This window comes from Channa argus, chromosome 10 (genome assembly GCF_033026475.1).
Source record: "Channa argus isolate prfri chromosome 10, Channa argus male v1.0, whole genome shotgun sequence".
Lineage (NCBI taxonomy): Eukaryota > Metazoa > Chordata > Actinopteri > Anabantiformes > Channidae > Channa > Channa argus.
The window spans coordinates 6,461,310-6,481,702 of record NC_090206.1 but is presented as its reverse complement, the minus strand read 5'-3'; the positions used below and the strand labels follow the sequence as shown (position 1 = coordinate 6,481,702).

General features: G+C 39.9%; 1 protein-coding gene across 5 annotated transcripts in view; it reads right to left on the bottom strand.

The window, feature by feature from the left end:
• The window catches only part of aff2 (AF4/FMR2 family, member 2), a 126,708-nt gene that overhangs the window by 68,241 nt on the left and 38,074 nt on the right, over nt 1-20,393 (bottom strand). For all 5 annotated transcript variants that reach the window (XM_067518716.1, XM_067518715.1, XM_067518717.1 and 2 more), the window contains 3 exons: nt 20,151-20,271; nt 14,655-15,345; nt 12,968-13,401 (listed from right to left, as the gene is read on the bottom strand). In XM_067518716.1, the coding sequence (XP_067374817.1) occupies nt 12,968-13,401; nt 14,655-15,345; nt 20,151-20,271 (1,246 nt within the window). The remainder of the gene's footprint in view (nt 1-12,967; nt 13,402-14,654; nt 15,346-20,150; nt 20,272-20,393) is intronic.

Here is a 20,393-nt window from a genome sequence, read left to right as displayed (position 1 = left end):
GAAGTGCTAAAAGGAAAACAAAAGTTTTCTACACAATTGATAAGCTGATTCTACAATGTCATTGTAGGAGAAAGTCTCACAGCCCAACTTGATGGTTGTTATGAAACAACATTTGCAGTTGTAAATTTCAAATCCAGTGCATTTTCACAAGGAGTTTTTCTCCTCTTGGTCAGACTCCATTCACTGATTTGCAGAGAGAATAATGATTTTTTTTTTCCCACTCAGACGTCTGTTCAAATGCACAACGGTCACAAAAGAAGTACAGCACATCAAATCCTCAGCAAAAGTCACTGGCACTGACCTTTCATTGAGTCGTTTTTTTTTTTCACCTAGCGCACCATCAAGCATGCCAAGACCAGACTTTCCAGCTCACTCTCACCCCATTACAGCATCTTTCCTTGCTGCTCTTCTCTGAAAAATACTTCAGATCTGTGACACGTGAAACCGTCCACTTCCCCCCCTGCTGTTACATGGATTCTTCTCAATAATGTCACTACATAACTGGTTGCTGAGTGTTGTCCCTAAGATCCCAAACTTCAGAGTACAACAGTCTGTGCTCTCACTCTCTCTCTCGGTTTTTATTTCATTCACATTACATGCATAACTGTCTCTGACTGAGCTAATTGATATTTATTACATATGACACTGTTCGTGTTGGGAAAAGCTGTAAGTATAGGCTATAGAGTAAATTCTGTGCTGTCCGATACTTTATCTCCTGTCATTTCTCTAAACTTGCTTTGCTAGAAAACATGACAAATCTGACTGCACCCAAATTTTTATCCAATGAGTCGTGGTCTTCTGTGACTTTATGCCCTATACCTCACTTACCCTTGGGACTTGAGACCAAGATTTTCAACATGTACAGTCTATTGCTCTTACTATGTTGTTCTTTAAATCTTTAAGGTATTTCTGCTGTCTAAAAGTAACCTATAAATACAAAACTGTATAATAATAATAATAATATGAACGGCTAGAACATGTAATTAATTGCTCTGTAGATAAACAATAACCCTTAAAGCAGTTATGTTAAAAGCACTTACTACAGCAGCAGCCAAGCAGCAGCACAGTGTGGATGACATCTATATTATAGGACCAGGGGAGAGAGATTCACTATTGTGATTAATTGTGAACAGAACACCTCCTACATACAGCCGCATATACTCTATCTCTTTCTGCAGCTCACACAAACACACTCCGTGGCAAAAAAAAAATCCCTTTTGTAACTAAATTCAACAATTGCACGTACACAACTATATTAATGGAAATAAAATGGCTTTATATAGTCACACAAACACACCTCTGTTTTAATTAGGAGAAAGTGAAAACACACACACACTTTGCCACTGCAGCTACGGTGGTTGAGCAAGGAAAGGAGGATGATTGACAGGTGTGTGTGTGTGTGTGCGCACACATGTGTGTGTGTGTGTGTGTGTGTGTATATAAAGGCAAAACTCAAGCTGAGTATATTGGATTTGTTCTGCTGACAGAATGTGCTCGAGTGTGTGTTTGTGTTAGCTGTGTGTGGTCTGTCTGTGTGTGGTTCTCAGCATGGTGTCCAACTAAATAAGTGCCCCTTGAGAGGAGGATAAAAGGATGGGAGGTGGAGGGGTCCTAAGGAGTACAATGGGGCATCAAACGTTTGTGTGTGTGTGTGTGCTCTATACAGTTGTATGTTTATCCATGCATACATACACATAATTCCCAGAAGACTGAACAAATTCCCTTTGTCCAGCTTTTGAGCCAAAGTATTTGTTTCTCACTGTGATGGGGCATTTTATGTAGATTTTATGGCTAGTTCAAAAAAAAAAAAAAAAAAAAAAACATCATGAAAGATCTGTGGGCTGCACTTCAGTATGGTGAATAGACAATAAATACCTCCCATGGTCAAAAAGTCCTGCAGTGGGAGCCACCACCATTTTTCTAATGAGTGAGACCATCCACCATCAGCGTTACTAGAGGGGACGTTTCTTTTTGCTCTTTGTGTATTTAAAGTAAATAGACAAAGCTGATTTATGAATTGTTAAGTGTTGAGACATTTTCATATAGACATGTCAAAGGGACTATTGGGTTATTAAAACTATTCTTAAAATTTTTAATTTAAAAAGGATAATAATACACTATATCTGCCCCACTACTAGTTCTGCTGTACATTATATACTACTTCTGTGTTGTTGGACATAATTGTGTTTTCATTTGTTTAATCCTAAATTGTTTGTGCAGATTTTAAGTTAGATTTTAAGTTTTAAATTCAAGACTTTTTGAATGCCTGTAAAATTCACCGAATTTGAATAGCCTCACAACTTTAAGTAGAAAATGAGTAACCCTGGGCTCTATCAATGGGGGACAAATGACAAAATTATAAAATAAATCACAGTCACTATCACTGCACCAGAGTGAGATTTGAAAAACTCCAGGAAAAATTTAAAACTTTACTTCTGCCTAGTGAAACTTTTAAATTAGAGACTGACTGACTCCCTTTTTAATAACGATTCAGTGTAATGGCTGTTGAACATTTTCTAAAAATTGTCTCTGCAACAAAATTGAGCATTTTTTTCTGTGCCTGCACTGTGGCCAATAAACTAGCAGAGGACACACAGCTCTATAATTGAGATATTCAGCTTCGAGTCACAGAAAACCAGTTTTCTCTTTGTACTGAATGAAAACATAATTATAAATTCTATATTCCAATTCTGCTAATAAACCTCACACACAGCACCTTTAATTTACAGTAAATGTATCTAACTTTAACGAACATTCCCATAAGTTACTGATCAAACCAGACCAAGTAAGGCTGTAGCAGCAAAGCTTCCAAGAATATGTAATTCAACAAAACTGTGCTTTATTTTATTTGAAAGATTAAAAAGTACCTTGTGTTTGTGATTGAATTAGATCCGTTGGCTATGGCCATTTCTGAAACACAACTTTTCTGTGCTCTGTACGGTCCCTGAACGCCTCACACTCATACTGAAGTTGCTTCTCAATCTGCATTCTTCTCTTCTTTATTATCTCCTCTTTTTAGATGCCACTGACGTTCACCCTGATTGTTCACACTCACCTGCATGTTCTTACGTTGTTACCAGACACATTCAGTTCTCTGCTCACTGGTACTTCTCTTGCTAATAACTAGTAGCTTTACTCTCAAGTTAGAAGATAAAAATTGTGACAAGTCTGAATAGTAACAAATGGTAAATGTTCTGCACTTATATAGCGCTTTTCTACCTATTGGAAATCAAAGTGTTTTACACTGCTTCTTATTCACCCATTCACACTCACAATCACACACACACTCGCACACCGATGGGGGAGCTGCTATGCTGCTGGCCAACGCTTAACGGGAGCAACCAAATTGGGGTTCAGTGTCTTGCTCAAGGACACTTCGACAAGTGACCAGAGGAGCCGGGGATCAAACCAGCAACTGAAGTATTGGTGGGTGACCGCTCTACCTCGTGTGCCACAGCTGCCCCAACTTTTCAGAAATCTTATAATGGCCTGCTATCGCTAAACAGGGTTCGCTGTGAGTTGACACAGCACTTCCAATGTTTTTGGTTCCCGGTATCCCATCACAAACAAATTTTTAATGGAGGTCTTAGGTATATATTTTCTTTCTGTGGTGGAAATACACAAAATGTGTTAAAGAATAAGCGAGACATGTACAGGTTACCCAGCAGAGACTTCTCAGCAGCAGCACAGGTGCCAGCGTTGGCCTCCACCCGGACGTCGACAACCACAGAGCTATAAAATGAGGTGAGACCATTGTGACTTCACAGGTATGCTGTGTGTGTTTACACTGCAGCCAAAAGCACTGCTGCAGGATTTCACACCACGGTGGCGCAGACACACTCGCAGGATGACAAGTGACACACACACAAAAATAAAAAATATATATATGCTTTCGTCAGTCGAAGCCTGGGATCTTTCCTCAATCAGGACAAAATTTCACCTCAGACCTGATTATTTCTATCTGTTTCTCAATGTGTTAACACTGTCTCTTATGTTCTTTTCCTGTTTATTCAATTTATTCTAGAGAAACAAGTTCATTTCAGTGTTTCAGAATGTGTGATTACTGTACGTCACTAGTATAAACGTTATATGAACATGTCTTTTGCTACCCCCCCCCACCCCCCCAGACTCTTTATCTGTTGTGCAGCACTGATATCTCCTTACTTGTTTTTCCCCTTTTTTCTTTCTCTCACCCACTGTCCTCTTTCCTCTTCCTCACCCGTTTTTCCACACCTCTCCCCTCTCTTTGCTTTTCTATGCAGTTTAAGTCTAAATCGGGGGATTTGGGGGTGTTAAGAGCTGAGGTGTAAAACACCGGCTGGTTCTCTGTAAGCTCCTAAGAGGAGAAAATAATCCAACACAAAGTCTTTTTCTCAACAGCAGCTCTCCTCCCCCTTAATCACCCTATTAGCTGCCTCTCCTCTCCTCTTTCTCTCTCTCTCTCACACACACACACACACAAAAACATAGACACACACGTAAAGTAAACAAGGTCCAATATGACCACAGTTGTTCCCAAAGTAAGTTGATGACTCGTTGCCTGCAGTATAATAATTTATCACGTCTACAACAAGAACACTGTCTTGTTAGTCATCAGTCAGGGTTGTTTGACTGAGTTTGTAACTATCTGTCTCCTCCAATATTAATGTCCATTCAAATCAGCAAGCGATGATGATTTGGTGCCTGCACATTAATAAGGCATTTGTTCTGATTGCAGGATGCCTTTTGTTCAAGCAACCAGTTGCACTTCATGTTTATTGATATGGAGCATTTCCATAAATCTCAGGCTTTGTGCCGACTCCGGGCAAGGTTCATCTCTCACTGACTGACTCCTGTAATAATATAGAACAATGTACAAAATGTAAAATGCTAAACAAATGGCAGACTGAGGGATCCATTTCATTGTCTATCTTCCATGTAATCTCTCTGATGCATTCTCCTGAACTAAATATTAACTGTTACACACAGGAAAAGAACAGAAAATGCTGTTTCCCCTCACTTTCCTCCCCGGTCATATTTCTCCTCCCTCTCTCTTTCCCCTTTCTCTGTCTCTGATGCGCTCTCCCCGTCTCTCTCATCTTCCTGCACTTGCTTCTATCCTTCTCCCTCTCTCTCTCTTTTATATTCATAGGATTTTAAAATGTCTGTAATGGCCCTGGTAGATCAAAACACTTCTCCCAGTGTGTGTGTGTGTGTGTGTGTGTGTGCATGTTTACATCCCTGTGTGTGTGTGTGTGAGTGTGTATATGTGTGTGTGTGTGTGTGTGTGCAATTTGCATATCGTGGCTATGCTCTGATTGGCAAACTGGAAACGCAGAGCCCAGCGGGGCATTTTTTTATTAAAAGACCCAACCACACATACACACAACCACACACACACACAACACACACAGTGAGGAGCAACCACTGGCCTGTATCAGGCCCTAATGAATAATACTAAAGAGCTAACAGTAGGGGTTCACATGTATTGTTCTGTAACACCAAGAGCAATAAAGATTTTTATTGCCATATTTTTATGGACACCGGGCATGAGCTGTTATGGAATAGTTGGATATTATATTAGCTGTTGTGTCCAGTTTTTTTATTGTCCAAAACGAAGTTGCCTCAAAATGTATTAGATTTTACCAGTCAAGATGGATTAACTAGGATGTTTCATGGCATAAAAAGTAATGGGAATTATTGTTAAATTCATCATATTAAGATTAGTCACATATCATCTAAAAAAAAAACTCTTTCTCCAAAATAACAAAGAGTTTTAGTCATATATAACCACACACAGACAACACACAGCTCTGTACTGCATATGAGAGGGAGTCTAAAGCCTCATAAGAGCATGATATATGGACTTACCACTGGAACAATATAAAACAGCTATTTTTTAAAGGGGAGCAGGCAATCCACTTTATTTGGCACCATGTGGGCAGATAAAATAATAAATGTACTTCCAGCCAGCAGCTGCAGTTAGATCAGAGAAGATAGTGGAGTATAATGAACAAAAAGTGCCAGGAAAAATGTTAGAAATGTGGATTTACATTTTCTCAAAGCCTAAGTGTGTATCATAACTGTGAGGCATATCAAACAATCTTCTCTGGCTAAAATTAAACATTTTACTGCTGTTGCAAATTCAGTCGCTCAAAATGGAGCTCAGCCTCAGCCTGAGCCCCCAACCGTAACTATTAACAGGGCTGGGGAGTAAGTATGTATGTCTACCCAAGTTAAAAAGGCAACTATTTTGTAGTGCATTTACTTGTATTGGGATATTTCCATTTGACATTGTTTCATACACTAGTTTGACTATTTGACAGTTGTGCTCACAGACGATTGTGGTTCATTCAAAACATATCATTGTCTGTGGTATGAATTACAAGCTGGGTAAATGGCTTATTTAAATGATCAGAAATTCTTATTTCGAAAAGCAGGCTGTGTTTCAACTTGTATAGTACAACTCCAGAACAACAATGAACATTTTATAAAGCAGACTTATAATTAGTTTGAAAACCTGCAACAATAAAATCTGTTCAAGTTAATAATAATAATTAAATATTGTACTTTTTAATATGTCAGGCCTTTGATTTGTTAAATACAGCACATTATAATGTTGCTGCTATTGCCTCTGTTCTTCTACTTAAGTAACATTCCAAAAAGTTTTACTTGCAGTATAATTTAATATTTTTACACTGTGGTGTATTGCTACTTTGGATGACATGTATTTTAATACTGCTTCCATTACTGCACATAGTTCTCCTATTAAAATGTCACTGACTTAGGCTTTAAACTATGAATTAGAGTCTTGACTGTGTGAACCCATGACATCAGATACATGCTGCTGTCGGCACACTAAGCCCCCAAATAACTCCAGCAGATGATGCGGAAGCCGCTGTGAAAGTGCAGGGATTGACTGCTGCGACCCCCCGGTCAACAATCAATGGGAGCCGCTGAGTTTCGAGTGCTCGGCCTTGCCCTAACTTGAACCACCAACCTTAGACTCACCGACGTTGCGTGGCCAGAATTTTTTAAAGTGAAGCAGCACTTCTATCTGAACAGCCTCATGAAAAATGGCTAATTCAGATGGTATACAACTGTGTGTGTGCGTGTGTGTGTGTGTGTGTGTGTGTGTGCATGTGCTGTCAGGTCAGCAAGCAGTCTGTGAAATGTAAAGGGAAATGCAGTGATGTACTTTTGATTTGTCAGCAATGTTTCAGCTGTTGTAGCTTGACACACTTTGGCGCCTTCTTCCAGCTTGTACATGGTCACAGAACATGACATAACATCACTGTGTTGTTATCTTACACCACACCATTCAAAAGAAGTTATAATCACAGAGCACAGCCCTCCCCAGATCATTCTGTAACAAACCTGAAGATGATCCAAGTGTTAAAATATTGAGCTCTGAAAGGCACAGACACAAGACCAGACTGCCGCCCTCTCTCCTCTGTGATCTCTCCCACTCTCCTATTGCTGTGATGACACCTTGCAGCACCTCACTGGTGGGAGACCTCCCTTAAGCTATTTGGCTTTAAGTATATTTCTCCCCAAGAAGCCTCTTCACTATCTCTCTGCAGCCACTGAAGAGCAGTTTGATTCATTGCTCTCTATTCTTTGTTTCTAGAAGATGACTTTATGATCATTTTATTATCAGCATAAAAGCGAAATCATTTCATCTCCTCTCACTCTGCAGAGGCAATTAACCAGCTTTATGAAAATCAAATAAATTTAAGTGTTAAAAAGCTTTCAGTGAGTCACAAAGAGGCTTGATACAGTATCACCACTCTCCAGAAGATACACAGATGTGATCCCTATAAATATATAGGCACTGATGTATTGAACGGTGGCGCCATGTGTTTGTATATAGTCGTGTGTGTCTCAGTTGTGAGTTGACAGCAGCCTGAGGGAAAGAGAGGCCTGATGGGTATTATGCAAATGAAGCCAGCTGTTTGCTGCATTGGCAGACTCCTCATAACCCTCTTCTAGTTCTGCTGGAAGTGAGAAATGTTTTATCCCTGTTTCTCTCATTGCCACGTTCTCTCGTCTCCTCCTTATTTCCTCTGAGTATTTTACGCAGTATATACTATGATTTTATATAGACTCTTCTTTGCACATTTTACCTTTATCCCCACACGTCTGCACGACTATCTATCTGTGTCTGCACTGTTAAAGAAATGACTGTACAAACAAGGAAAGTCTAAAGTAAATCATTCAAAGGCTGTGAATCCATAACCTAATAAAAACCAAAACCAAACAATAAACAACTTCCAATGAAAAGGCCTCGGTTTCATTTAGAAACGTTATAACTACTGCAGTGGCTGTGACTCAGCCAAAATATTCAGATGCTACTCAGCGGAGCATCTTTTATCTGTGGTAATTTTCTTTCCGGTTTTTAGTCATTTGTCGGCTTTGACTTTCCCCCTTGCTTCAAATGATAAAAAGTTTTCCAACAAAGTCAAATGATGATGGACAATACAGGATGACATATACTGTATAGAGATTCTTTTGAATATATAAAGTTGCAGTAATGTGTTGCATTTTTAATTGTGCCAAATGTGTTGACTGGTATGAAATTTAGCTGCGTAGGATTTACTTTGGCTTTGGTTACTTTTAACCACAGCAGGGGGAGCTTAATGAAATAACAACCATTTGGTGATACATCAGTACAGCTGCTGTTAATTTAAACAAGCTTATCTAAGTCCAAATATGCTTGATGTAACCAATTAATTTGCAAATTTGCACATGACATCACCTGGCACCTCCACCAACACCTATGCCAGCTTTCCCTTAAGTCTCAGCAACCCAGATGGGAACAGTACATGTTTGGCCACGACAAACAAACTTTCCTAAATGCATTATTTTGCATTCCTAGATGATTAAAGACAAAAGAAAAAAAAGGAGAGAGTTTGGTGGTGGTAGCATTTGGATAGTTGAATCTTGGCACAAGTTTCTTCCATTTTTGGAATTAGGAGGAAAAGAAAAAGCAAAGAAATTGTCATATCTTGCTTAGATATATTTTATTCTGCTGTGGTAGTTGTAATTATCATATGAAGGTATAATTCTTACAACGGTTTTTGATTTGTGGAAGTCATTTAGACTCTCAATGGTTTGAAACAACATGTGAACCATCATCTTGTCCCTGCAGACCCTATTCAGCAGTGGAGTTTACGGCAATGCTTTCTGCTGAACACACACCAGCACCTGCTGAAACATAAAGAAACTCTATGACAGACCACAGGTGAGAGGGCAGGAGATGCAAGCAGCTTCTAAGGCCGACATCACTTTTTATAAACGCGTGCTCCCGTGTTCCTTTGAGCGGGTTAGTGTGTGGTATAATGGAAGGATCTTTTCTTGCAAAAAGGAATAACTGAATGCTTTCTGTGAGAGCAGAATTGATTTGGTTGGTGTTAGCCCCACAGTGATTACTGACTGGAGGTCTTAGTCTAGCCTGCTTCTTATTTACCGCTACATTAGTGGTGAGGCGGTGTGTGTGCCTCCGCTCACGCCTGATGGAAACAACATGGCAGACCTTCAAATTTGTGTGAAATTACATCAGCTCCCCGCTTTGAACTACATGTAAATGAAACTTGTCACAGTACTGTTCCAAATGTCACCTGTCACCTCCGTGTTTACTTTCTTGCAGCTTCGCTCCTGGGGATTCACAAACATATTTGTATATCCACTTGAATTGAGCGTTGTTTATGTGAATGGGAAAGCAGTGGAAAACCTAAGCAAATAAAAGCCACTAAAAGCGCAGTGACGGCTTGACCTCATGCGAACGGTTTCTGAAAACGAAAAAACGTTTCTCGGACGCGTTCAGGGATCTTCTCAGTTTTGGGATAAGAACAATTTTTCTGATTAGAATATATATCTGTGAAGGCTGTGAAGAGATCACTGAAGAGGTTTTCTAATAATGCTGTAAAACAGCTTCTAAACAGAAGTGAACATGAACATTTCTTCCTTTTTTTCTTCCGTATTTTCGTCGTATTTAAGTCGGTGGGTTATTATTGGGTAAGGTTTAGTTTTGTGCATTAATGCTTTAGCACAATTGTGTGTGTAGTTTTCAAGTTTTTCAACTTTTAATTATGAATCTTTTTACATTTATCTTTGTTACATAGTATTTAGTGCCATAAAGTAAAAACTTAAAATATTACTTTATATTAGTTGTAATTTACTTTTCAACTATTTTCTAAACATTCTTTCTCAGATCAACATGCTTTGGATGTAGCAAAGGTACAGTAGTGTGTAAATACCATAATATCTCAAACTACATTTAGATGAAGTAAAACTATCAGGAAGAGATAAATAGTGCTATCACTGTCTTTCTCTCTCTCTCTCTCTCTCTCTCTCACACACACACACACACACACACACACACACACACACACACACACACACACACACACACACACACACACACAGACACACAGACACACACACTAACTCACCAAAGAACTTTTGTCAATAATTCTATAGCACTAACAGAAGGCTTCCACATTGGTTTAAAGGCTTGTGCCACAGACACAAACACACACACAGAGCAAGTACAGTCACACACCGAAAATCCCTCAACACTCAACAACAGAACCGTGAGCCCACTATTGAGTTTTTCAAACACATTCATGGCACCTGAACTAATCTGAAAACAGTTACATGGAAAATCAATCACGCTGATTCACTCCACAGGAATTTCTTATATTGCTGCTGCATTCAGCAGACACATTAAAAACCACCACTGTTGCTACTTTATGTTCAACTCAGCATTCAGTTCACACATTTGCTAATCAGAGGGTAAAATGTGTACATGTTTAGCCTGGTTTTCTAGCATGAAATGAGCAGCAGGTTTCTCAAAGATGTGCTGCTATTTGCTGTTTAGGCTGCAGAACACATCCATTAACTCATCTAACCAGAGAAAACACAGCGATGATAAGGTGCTGTAATCAGTCAGTCATTGTCTTCCTCTGTCCCCCCCCCGCCCCCCCCCCTTCCCCCCCTTCCCCCCTTCCCCCCCTTCCCCCCCTCCCCTCTTCTTGCTGCCTATCCACCTTCTACCAGTTTCTCATCATCAGTCTCCCCTTTTCCTTTCATGTCCCTCTTTTCCTCCCCCTCAGTCCATATTGAGTTTACATACATACACCTTCCCATAAAGTCTCGTCGGAATAAATATGAGAGGAGTGAAAACTGAACGCTAAGCAGGCGATAACAGAACATCCATGGGTGTGTGGGTGAAACAGAGTGAAAGAAACCACTCATGGCCATGAATGTGCTTGCTCTCTTTCTCATCCTCCATGAGAAAGTGTTGAAAGTAAAGTATATTTTAATTCCCTCCTTCTCTTCCCCCTTTCCTTGCTTTCTCCTTCTCGCTGCCATATGCTCAAAGCTCCATCTCGGGCTCATTTAGAGTGCTACACACAGTCTGAAACACACACATACGCTCTATCAAAGCACAGGAACAGCTGGCTTGCTCAATATGGATGACTACTTGCCTGTCAACTTGTTTCACACACACACACACACACACACACACACACACACACACATACACAGACATCATCAAGCCTGGTTTCTTGCTGTTTTGAAGAAATTGAAGGAGAGATGGAGAGACATAAAAAAAAGAGGGAAGTAAGAGAGAAAGCAGGTTGGAGAGGTGAGTGAGTGAGTGACTGAGAGACTTGTGGAGGAGTTCATGTACTGTCAGATTCATTTGACATAACAATTAGCCAAATTTGAGAACATAGTACAAAGTATTGGATAGGAACAAGAAAAAGGGTTTTCTATTTTTTTGTCATAATGCAAACATGCACTTATACCCACAATAACAGGAGCCACAGTTTGTTACTGCACCAGGTACTAATGAATACATGTTAGCTCCGATGTGATTGATTCTAAGGGTATAAGGTGTCATATGCTGTCAAACGTGATCTAAAAATGTACCTATTATGCATTATGAGCAAGCTGTGTTAAAGTTGTGCCCACACCCAAACAGGGAGCCCACCTCTACCATGCTGAGTGCTCAGGACGTGGGCAACTTCTTTGAACTACAGCCTGATATGGGCAAAGCAAGATGTTGGTGTTTTGAATCCCTAACTCCACTTTTGGAGTTTAAAACTACTGTTAATCGGGTTATTTTATGTCACCTAGGTAAAGGAATATACTATGGTAAATGGTCTGCACTTATATAGCGCTTTTCTACCTATTGGCACTCAAAGCGCTTTACACTGCTTCTTATTTACCCATTCACACTCACAATCACACACACATTCATACACCGATGGGGGAGCTGCTATGCAGCTGGCCAACACTCACCGGGAGCAACTAAGTTGGGGTTCAGTGTCTTGCTCAAGGACCCTTCGACATGTGACCAGAGGAGCCGGGGATTGAACCAACAACTGTGAAATTGGTGGACAACCGCTCTACCTTTCTGCGCCACAGTCGCCCACTATGTCTGTGCTAAAGCGAATTCAGCTGCTGTTACTTTGTTAGGAAGCCTAGAAACAATCCTCTCACTTCCTACCTGTTAAAGTCTCAATAATGTGACAGCAGCCTTTTTTTCCTTCAAGCTGAGCATCTGAGTTCATAGATAATAATAACTGCTATTGCTCTATCTGTGTCGCCAGCAGCCACCTTTAGTGAGCTAAAGGTTAAAGGTGAAGGCGCAGAGTATTATTTATTTGGTCATGTTCCCACTGACTGAGGGGGAACATGGTGGCCACCAGCCAACCAGTGTACTGTATGTGTTCATATTGTAAATTATATATAAATAAAGTTATATGGATTAACCTGTTGCATATTTCTGGATTAAAACTTTGAAAAATGTTGCACTTCTGTAAAAGCTGCATAATGACAATATAGTGGCGGTTTGTAAATAATAATAAAAACCTGTTACCGTAAAGATTTTGTACTGTATATTAGTGTTAAACACTGATATGAGACAAAGCTATACAACGGTCAACTTCTAGTGTCACATTGGTTGTTGTCTTACCTCCCCTGTGTGGCTAAGACTCAGTTTTGGCAGTTTATTCTTCACATTTCCCGAGTTTCCGCCGTAAGCCTGACTGCTGTTGAATCCCTCTGTGGCCGCTAGAGGGGGTTTAAGCTGGGGGGAGTCACTGGGCGCCTGGTCCTGGCCGTCCATTGGTCGAACATAGGCTGTGGGCTTCTGCTGCACTGCGACTGGCTTCCCTGATAGGCTACCAGGTGGGAAAGTGGGGGTAGTCAGCCCGGATGTGGGAGTGGTTAGACCAGGAGTAGGTGTAGTCAGAACTGATGTGGAAGCCAGTGGGGAGGAGGACGTTGAGAGGTGAGCACCTGTCTCATTTTCAAAAGGGGAGGATTTAAAATGTCCACCATTTTCTGTGTTAGCGGAAGACTTAAAATGGCCATCATCCATGGTAGAAGATCGAAAACTGCCACCATCTGTGAAAGGCAAAGAGAAGAAAACGAAAAGTCCAACATCACCAAAGCAACACCTGATGCAGCAGAATATTGCTCTGCTCTGTGCTGTCAAAATCTAATGAAGGTTGAATGCCAAAAAAATCTCTCTCCCAGGTGGATGGAGCCAATCACAATCAAAACAAATTATGTGTTTCTGGGTGCTTCCGAAATCAACTGCAAGACGGGGTTATCATCTGGGAGAAGATACATTTTCATAAATGCCGCCCAAAAGGTGATAGAGTCTGTTTTTCACTGAATTAATTCATCAGCATTCACAGCTCCAGCAAATACGAAGATTATCCATGAATATCAAAATATAAGAAGCCCCTTTTTTGTTGTGTGAATGATAAGTTTTCTGTAAATATAAAAAGAATAGTCTCGATTCTGGGATTAGTGTGATAATTTTGTGTGAATTTGCCTCCTTTTGTTTTATAAAACAACAGATGACATTTTCAATTCTGCAAACTTCATATGAAGCTAAACAGAGTAGGAAGAGAAATTCTCATATTGGTTTCTGTTATAATGTATAAAGCAAGGTATGGACTGTCCTTTGTTCTAAAATCTAAATTACTTAACAAGCTGCAAAATGCAAACCTCAAATAATTTGGAGTACTGTGTATCAGTCTACATACTGTAAGAATTAACTATAATAAAGTATTATTTTAATTTAAATTATATATACGGATAATTGCAAACAGAGTGAAAGTAGCTAGCTACCTTATTCTTATAAAAATCTGCCCACCTTGAGATCAGTCATGTTAATTAGTAACATTTTGTAATAATAATAATAATAATTATTATTATTATTATTTCATCATTTGTTAAAGAAAGCAATGCACATTCCAGTAGGTTTCCTATTCATATTTTAAGACAAACAACTGGGACTCAATGGGAAATTCTCTAAAAGCATCTATAACCTAAATATTGGATAAAAAATAAAATTAGAAAATAAAAGAAAATAAAAACACTATATTTATCTTAACACACGAAGTGAGTCCCACAACTCACTATGCTGTATGACATTTTAGAAATCTCAAGAAGATTTTTGAAGAGGGTTTTCTATCCTCTAGATAACAACCTGGAAATTCCAGTTTTAGCTTCCTACAGGCTGTTGGCTCTCATTTTATATTTAGTGCACTTGACCATATATTTGAGAGTGACATTGATCCTTTCATCTGGGTCACAGTTTGAAAGTAATTAAATGCATTTCTGAAGCCAGGCTTTGTTGGACCTACCTGGGAGAGGAAGGGTCTTTGAGGGGTGGGAAGTGTGTCTTCTAGAAGTAGAAGATGAAGAGGAGGAGGACGATGAAGAAGAGGAAGAAGGGCTTGAATCTCCTTTTAAACCAAGTTCATCTTTGAGTGAGCTAAACAGCTGTTCGTGTCTTTGCATTTGCTGTTCTTCTAATAAAGACATTTTCCCTCGGCCACTCGTGGTTCCTCCCGCAACTTGGCCCTGACCATTCTGTCCCAACCCGAGAACCAGGCCTGCTCCTTGTGTGCTCTGTGCGTGGCCTCCCCTTGACCAATCCATGGAGCTTCGAGCCTTTTTGGAACTCTGATGTGGGATCGTTGTGGTGCTCGATGATGATGTGGTCAAAGCAGGAGGCTGCATTGAAGTTGAAGATGAGGACGGTGCATTTGCCATTCTCTTATCCCCACCTGCACCTGCACCTCCACCTCCACACGTACCTGTCTCGGTCCCTGTCCCTGGCCCCCCTCTCAGGGTTTCATTGAAAAGCTGGGTCTCTATAGCAGGTCTCTCTGTAGTTGAAGTGGTCGGTGTTTGCAGGTTGTTTGCACTGCTGCCTTTGGGGATTCCCACCAAGTGGCTCTGGTTGGAATGGCTGGTTAAAAGGTCTTTCATTTCTTCATAGGAGCCCAGTGTGTTCTGGACACGATTGGCCAATGCATCACCTTTATTAGTCTGAGAGGAGAAAAGGAATAAGGAAAAGACAGGAGGGAGAGGAAGAGAGAGAGAGCAAGAGAGACCAGTATTAATTAAGTCTTCAATTTTTCCATTTCTCTACACTTGATGAAAAGCACTCTTTATTCATCTTGAGAGAAACCGTGAGAGATGGATTGGGTGACCACTGACCAGACATCAGGACGAGATGATTAATTAAGCACATGCCACCCTCAAGAGGGTCCAGTCCAGGTTAGAGAAGTAAAATTAATGGGGCAGGAATCATTATTAGCCTAAATCTCAAACAATCATCGCTCAGAGGAAAGAACAAGCCTCACTGATTTATGACCATGTAGCACCTTCAGCTGCAGTATGTAGTAATGCTGAAATGTTCCTCAGAGTTGCTCACGAGTAGATCTATGTCAGCCAATGACAGCTTCCGTAATGATAAAACTACATGATTTGATCATTTGGCATTTTTAAAGGACAAGAGCAATCAGCAGTGACTTCAGCAGATCTAAATTTGGAACTGGATTCTTGCAGAAAGACATAAATGAGGATGAAAAAGTGAGGACCAGTAGTTTTTTTTATCCTGATCTCTGACATTTATTTTATACCTGTGCAACGAAATGTGTTGCAACTATTAATCCTGAGAAAGTGTGAATTGCACAGCATTTACAGCCTTTGGTACAGTAGACAGCCTGTACTCAGCTAATAAACAGTGTGCCAACCAGAAATGAAAGTGTCGTGTAAAAGCCACAGCAGCTTTAACGCCTGAAATTCATGAGAAGGAGTGAATACGATCCTTTGTCTAATTTTAAAGACAGCGTGAAATTGCCTTTATTTGGAGAAGTTAATGAATTGATTAGTGACGAATTTATGTTCATAGGGAGAAGGTGATTAGGAAGTCATTTTTTTTTTTGGTAACATTTCTCAAAGATTTACATGTCACAAATGATCCCAACACATCGTGTCAATCTATTTAAGGCTTGGAGGTTGATCATGTCATTATGTTTACTTTTAGCGATCAGAACAGAATCTTGCACATCATTTGTAGGTTTTAAAAAAACAACACAATGCCTATGTTGTTTTCTGAATCTCACATTTGTGTTTGGTTTTGTTTTTTCTAGGCAAACTGCATCAGTCAATAACCAAGTAATATTGTAATAACGGGCGATGATCCATGGAGAGGTCTCATTGCTGAGGAGGGAAATCTGTACATGTGTGTGTGTGTGTGTGTGTGTGTGTGTGTGTGTGTGTGTGTGTGGTAGACACTTCACAACCTTACAAATTAGTCTAACACCACCCCAGTATTTGCTCTAATGGAGGGCATCGTAATGTAAGCATCATCTGATGGTAATTGCTATGTTGTGGAAACCTTTTTTCATAACTGTAGTTTATGAACCAGCTGAAACTGAAATGGGTGGTTGGTTTCTGATTGTCTGCTATGTGTGATTGTCAATTATTGACTGATTAGCAGATTAATTCTTTTGTCTATGAAATGTCGGGCTTTATGAGGTGTATTTAGACACAGCAGTGTTTCGTAGTAAATGCTAACATCCGTGTGCTAACATGCTCACAATAACAACATGCTTATATGTAGCAGTGTGTTAGCGGAGTTAGCATGCTAGCACCTACTAATTAGCACAAACACAAGGTACGGTTCTAAAATTAAGTGATTGGTAGACAAAGAAATGTAAAAGGCCAGCGTATTTTTCAAGAAGGGAATAATTACTGTTATACTATCATTAGTGTTATTACTTTACTAACTAAAAGAGAAAATCTATCAACATTTAAAGAGTTTAGAGTCAATGAACTAATTAAAGATTGTGGACTGAAACCAGAGAACCCAAAGAAAACCAACACAAGATTGAGAAGAACATACAAACCCCACTCAGAAAGGCCTTAGCTGCCACATGGACTCGAACCAGGAACCTGGTACTATAGCTGAGAGATGTTCCCCCACTGTGTCACCACAAAGATTATATTATATTTTTTTCTGAATTACTACTTTTGTGACCAACAGCGCAAAACCTTAAGAGATATAATTTCATTTGCCATTAAGCTAGAACACCAGCGGTAGCTATAACCAGAAAATGTTGGAAGTTTTCATAAATTATCACCATATACTATATGCTGCAATCAAGGGAAGGTTTTATTACAATCATTGACAAAAAGTGAGGATCGTCCAGTGGCTTTGGAAAGAACTTGTATTATACCTGTTAAGCTCTGTTTTATAAAAGCAGCAAAATTAGCACGTCAGAAGATACAAAATAGAACTGAAAGGATGCAATTTTCCGTGGAATTGCTCCGTTTTGTAAAGTTACATTATGTAACTTTTGTAAAAATAGTTTTTGAGTGAGGCTCTTCACTTCAACCAATCAGAAAATGCTAAGTCAAAGAGTAAGAAACACATTGAAATAGTTCTTTGTAATTACATTCAGAAATCTCTGTAATTATAACAGACTGTGGGCAACAGAGTACTGGGCTGAGAAAGACATGGCCCACTGTGATTATTTCTTTATACTTCCCCCAAATCTATGTGGCTAGAAGCAACATTCATTTCCTTCATCCCATGAAATTCTGTCATAAACCATGTCTCTCCGTATCCTTCATTTTACACTCTAATAAAGCAGGAAAAGCACGGAAATGCCTAAAAATGAAACAGGGCAAAGAATAAAGCCTTATTTACAAAAGATTCAAGAAAGGAGACAATCGCATTCAAATAATCTTAACAGATGTAATTTCTGTGAGTACACATGCATGCACACAAACACTACACACCGTGGCAAGGCAAAGTTAGCTGTGAATAAATTAGCCCATGTCTTCTCCATCTCAGGCTCATGAATAAAAGATCTGGTGGCTGAAGAGGAACAGAAAACACATTTACAGAGAGGCAAAATGGAAAACAGAGGAGAAGGAGAGGATGAATACCTATGTGCGTGCCTGCGTGTGTGTGTGTGTGTGTATGAATAGATCATCCCAAATAGCTGCTAACAGCATAACGCTCTTTAACAGGATTAGAAGAGGGATTAGCTAATAGCTGACAGAGAGAATGAATATGGGAAAGAAGCAGAGAGGAAGACAGAGGCAGAAAGTGACAGACACACAGGATGACAGATACATAGGTACGTATGAAAAAAAGAGAGGCTGATGGTACGTTTCAGGCAAAGCCTGAAAGAAATAAAGAAGAGGAGGAGTGGAAACCATAAAAGTTCCATAAAACCTGGTCATATTGAAAAAAGAATGATAAAGATCTGTAATGGAGTAAGTTCACTGAGCACATACACTGCAGCGAAGTTGTACAAGTCCTTGGTAAATCCTAAATGGTAGGAAGTCAAGCACAGGGAGGAAAAAAATGAAGTTGTTAGTGTGGCAAATAAATCAGCAGAAGAAAGTAGCAAGGTGGGCCAGAGCTGTTTGTCAAGTTTAGCAGCAGTGAGAGATAAACTGGGGAAGTGCACGGAAGCTAAAGATTAGTTGGAAAGAGTGGGAATATGAAACAAGTCAACATGTTATCCTCCGTGAATGATGGAGTCACATCCTTTGGCCACTCATTTCCACTGCTCCTGCATTTCTACTCCCACTGCTTCGAGTCTTATCAAAAGCGATTGTTTCTTTGTTAAATTGATGATTGTACGAGATGCATATGGAGACATTTTATATAGAGGCTGCACCCAGAGTGGTTGAATCCACACCTCACAATTTCTGTAAAATGTAGGCTAATTGTTTAGTGTCAGTGCAGGAATGTGTGTCCATCCTTGGTCTCCCCTTGTGCGCACACACACACACACACACACACACACACATCTTGACCTCACCTCAGCACCATCATTAATTAGTTGGAAACAATTAGTTAGAGTACGGAGGCACCTAGGATTAGATTAATTATCAGAATAACCTCTCTCGTGCTTCCATTGCCCACAGACCTCGAGCAGCCCTCATGTCCTCTGTATTCAGACACAGCAGCAGTTAAACACACGCATTCTGTCAAGATTCAAAGCCAGTCGGTCCCAACGTCGATACACTTGGCAGCATAACCAAGTGTTGAAGAGCCTGGTGGTAGCAATAGGTTAATAATCCAAAATCAATTTTAAACACTTGGGCAGGAGAATGTCCATGGGCTTTATGCATGGTTAGTTTACTTTCAGTTGAAAAACACAACAACGGCATCGAGTAGCGGAGAACAGACCAGACCTGAACCTTTTGCTCAAGGTGATTACACTTTTGGTCTCGGGAGGACGGCATGGGAAAAACAGTTACCGTGGCTTTTAATGATCAATAAGGTTTTATTAGATTTATCGGGCCCAAACACAGCATTAACATCTCAGTTCAATTCATTGTTTGCACAAGGAAGGATTGTTTCATAGGAACCTACTGTAAATCACAAAGAGGGGGCCGTCCTGACTGATTAAGATGTCGTAAATTCACTCCCATTGCCCCAATGAAATTTTGGTGTCAGGTTTATCCACTTGTACCCTGTGCACAGATCAATCAAAACTTCACAGATAAATATAAAACTGTCTCCTACCAGAAAGATGGGACGCTTTGTGTAAAGTGCACAGGTGGAAAGATGAGTGTGGAGCTTATTTACGTTTGCAAACATTTCAGCTCTGATGATTAAACGGTTACATTTGCTTTATATTTTTAAAATACTTAAGGGATTAGTTCTGGATTTTGGGAAGCTAGTTCTCATAGAATCTTGAATGATATTTATACAAATGCAAAAAGTCTTCCTTGCTAATGATAGAAGCAACTACTGTAAGCATATTTCCCAAATTGTCGTAATTATTCAATCAGCTAATCAATAAGTCGGTCACTCTTACTTTGTATGGCTCTCCAAACAAGTTGAATCCAGTTGAGAACAGGTCTTCATCCTGTTGGACCTCCTGGTTCCTCCTCTCCCACTCTCTCCTCTTCAGGGCGCTGCGCTCCGTCTCCAGATGACTGGAGGGACACAAAGAGAAAAGCTTGTTAATATGCCCCACTGAGCCATACTGTAGCCTGCCCCCAATGAGACCCACTCGTTTTTAATGAGTATTGCTAACAAGTCATTTTTGGATTTGCAA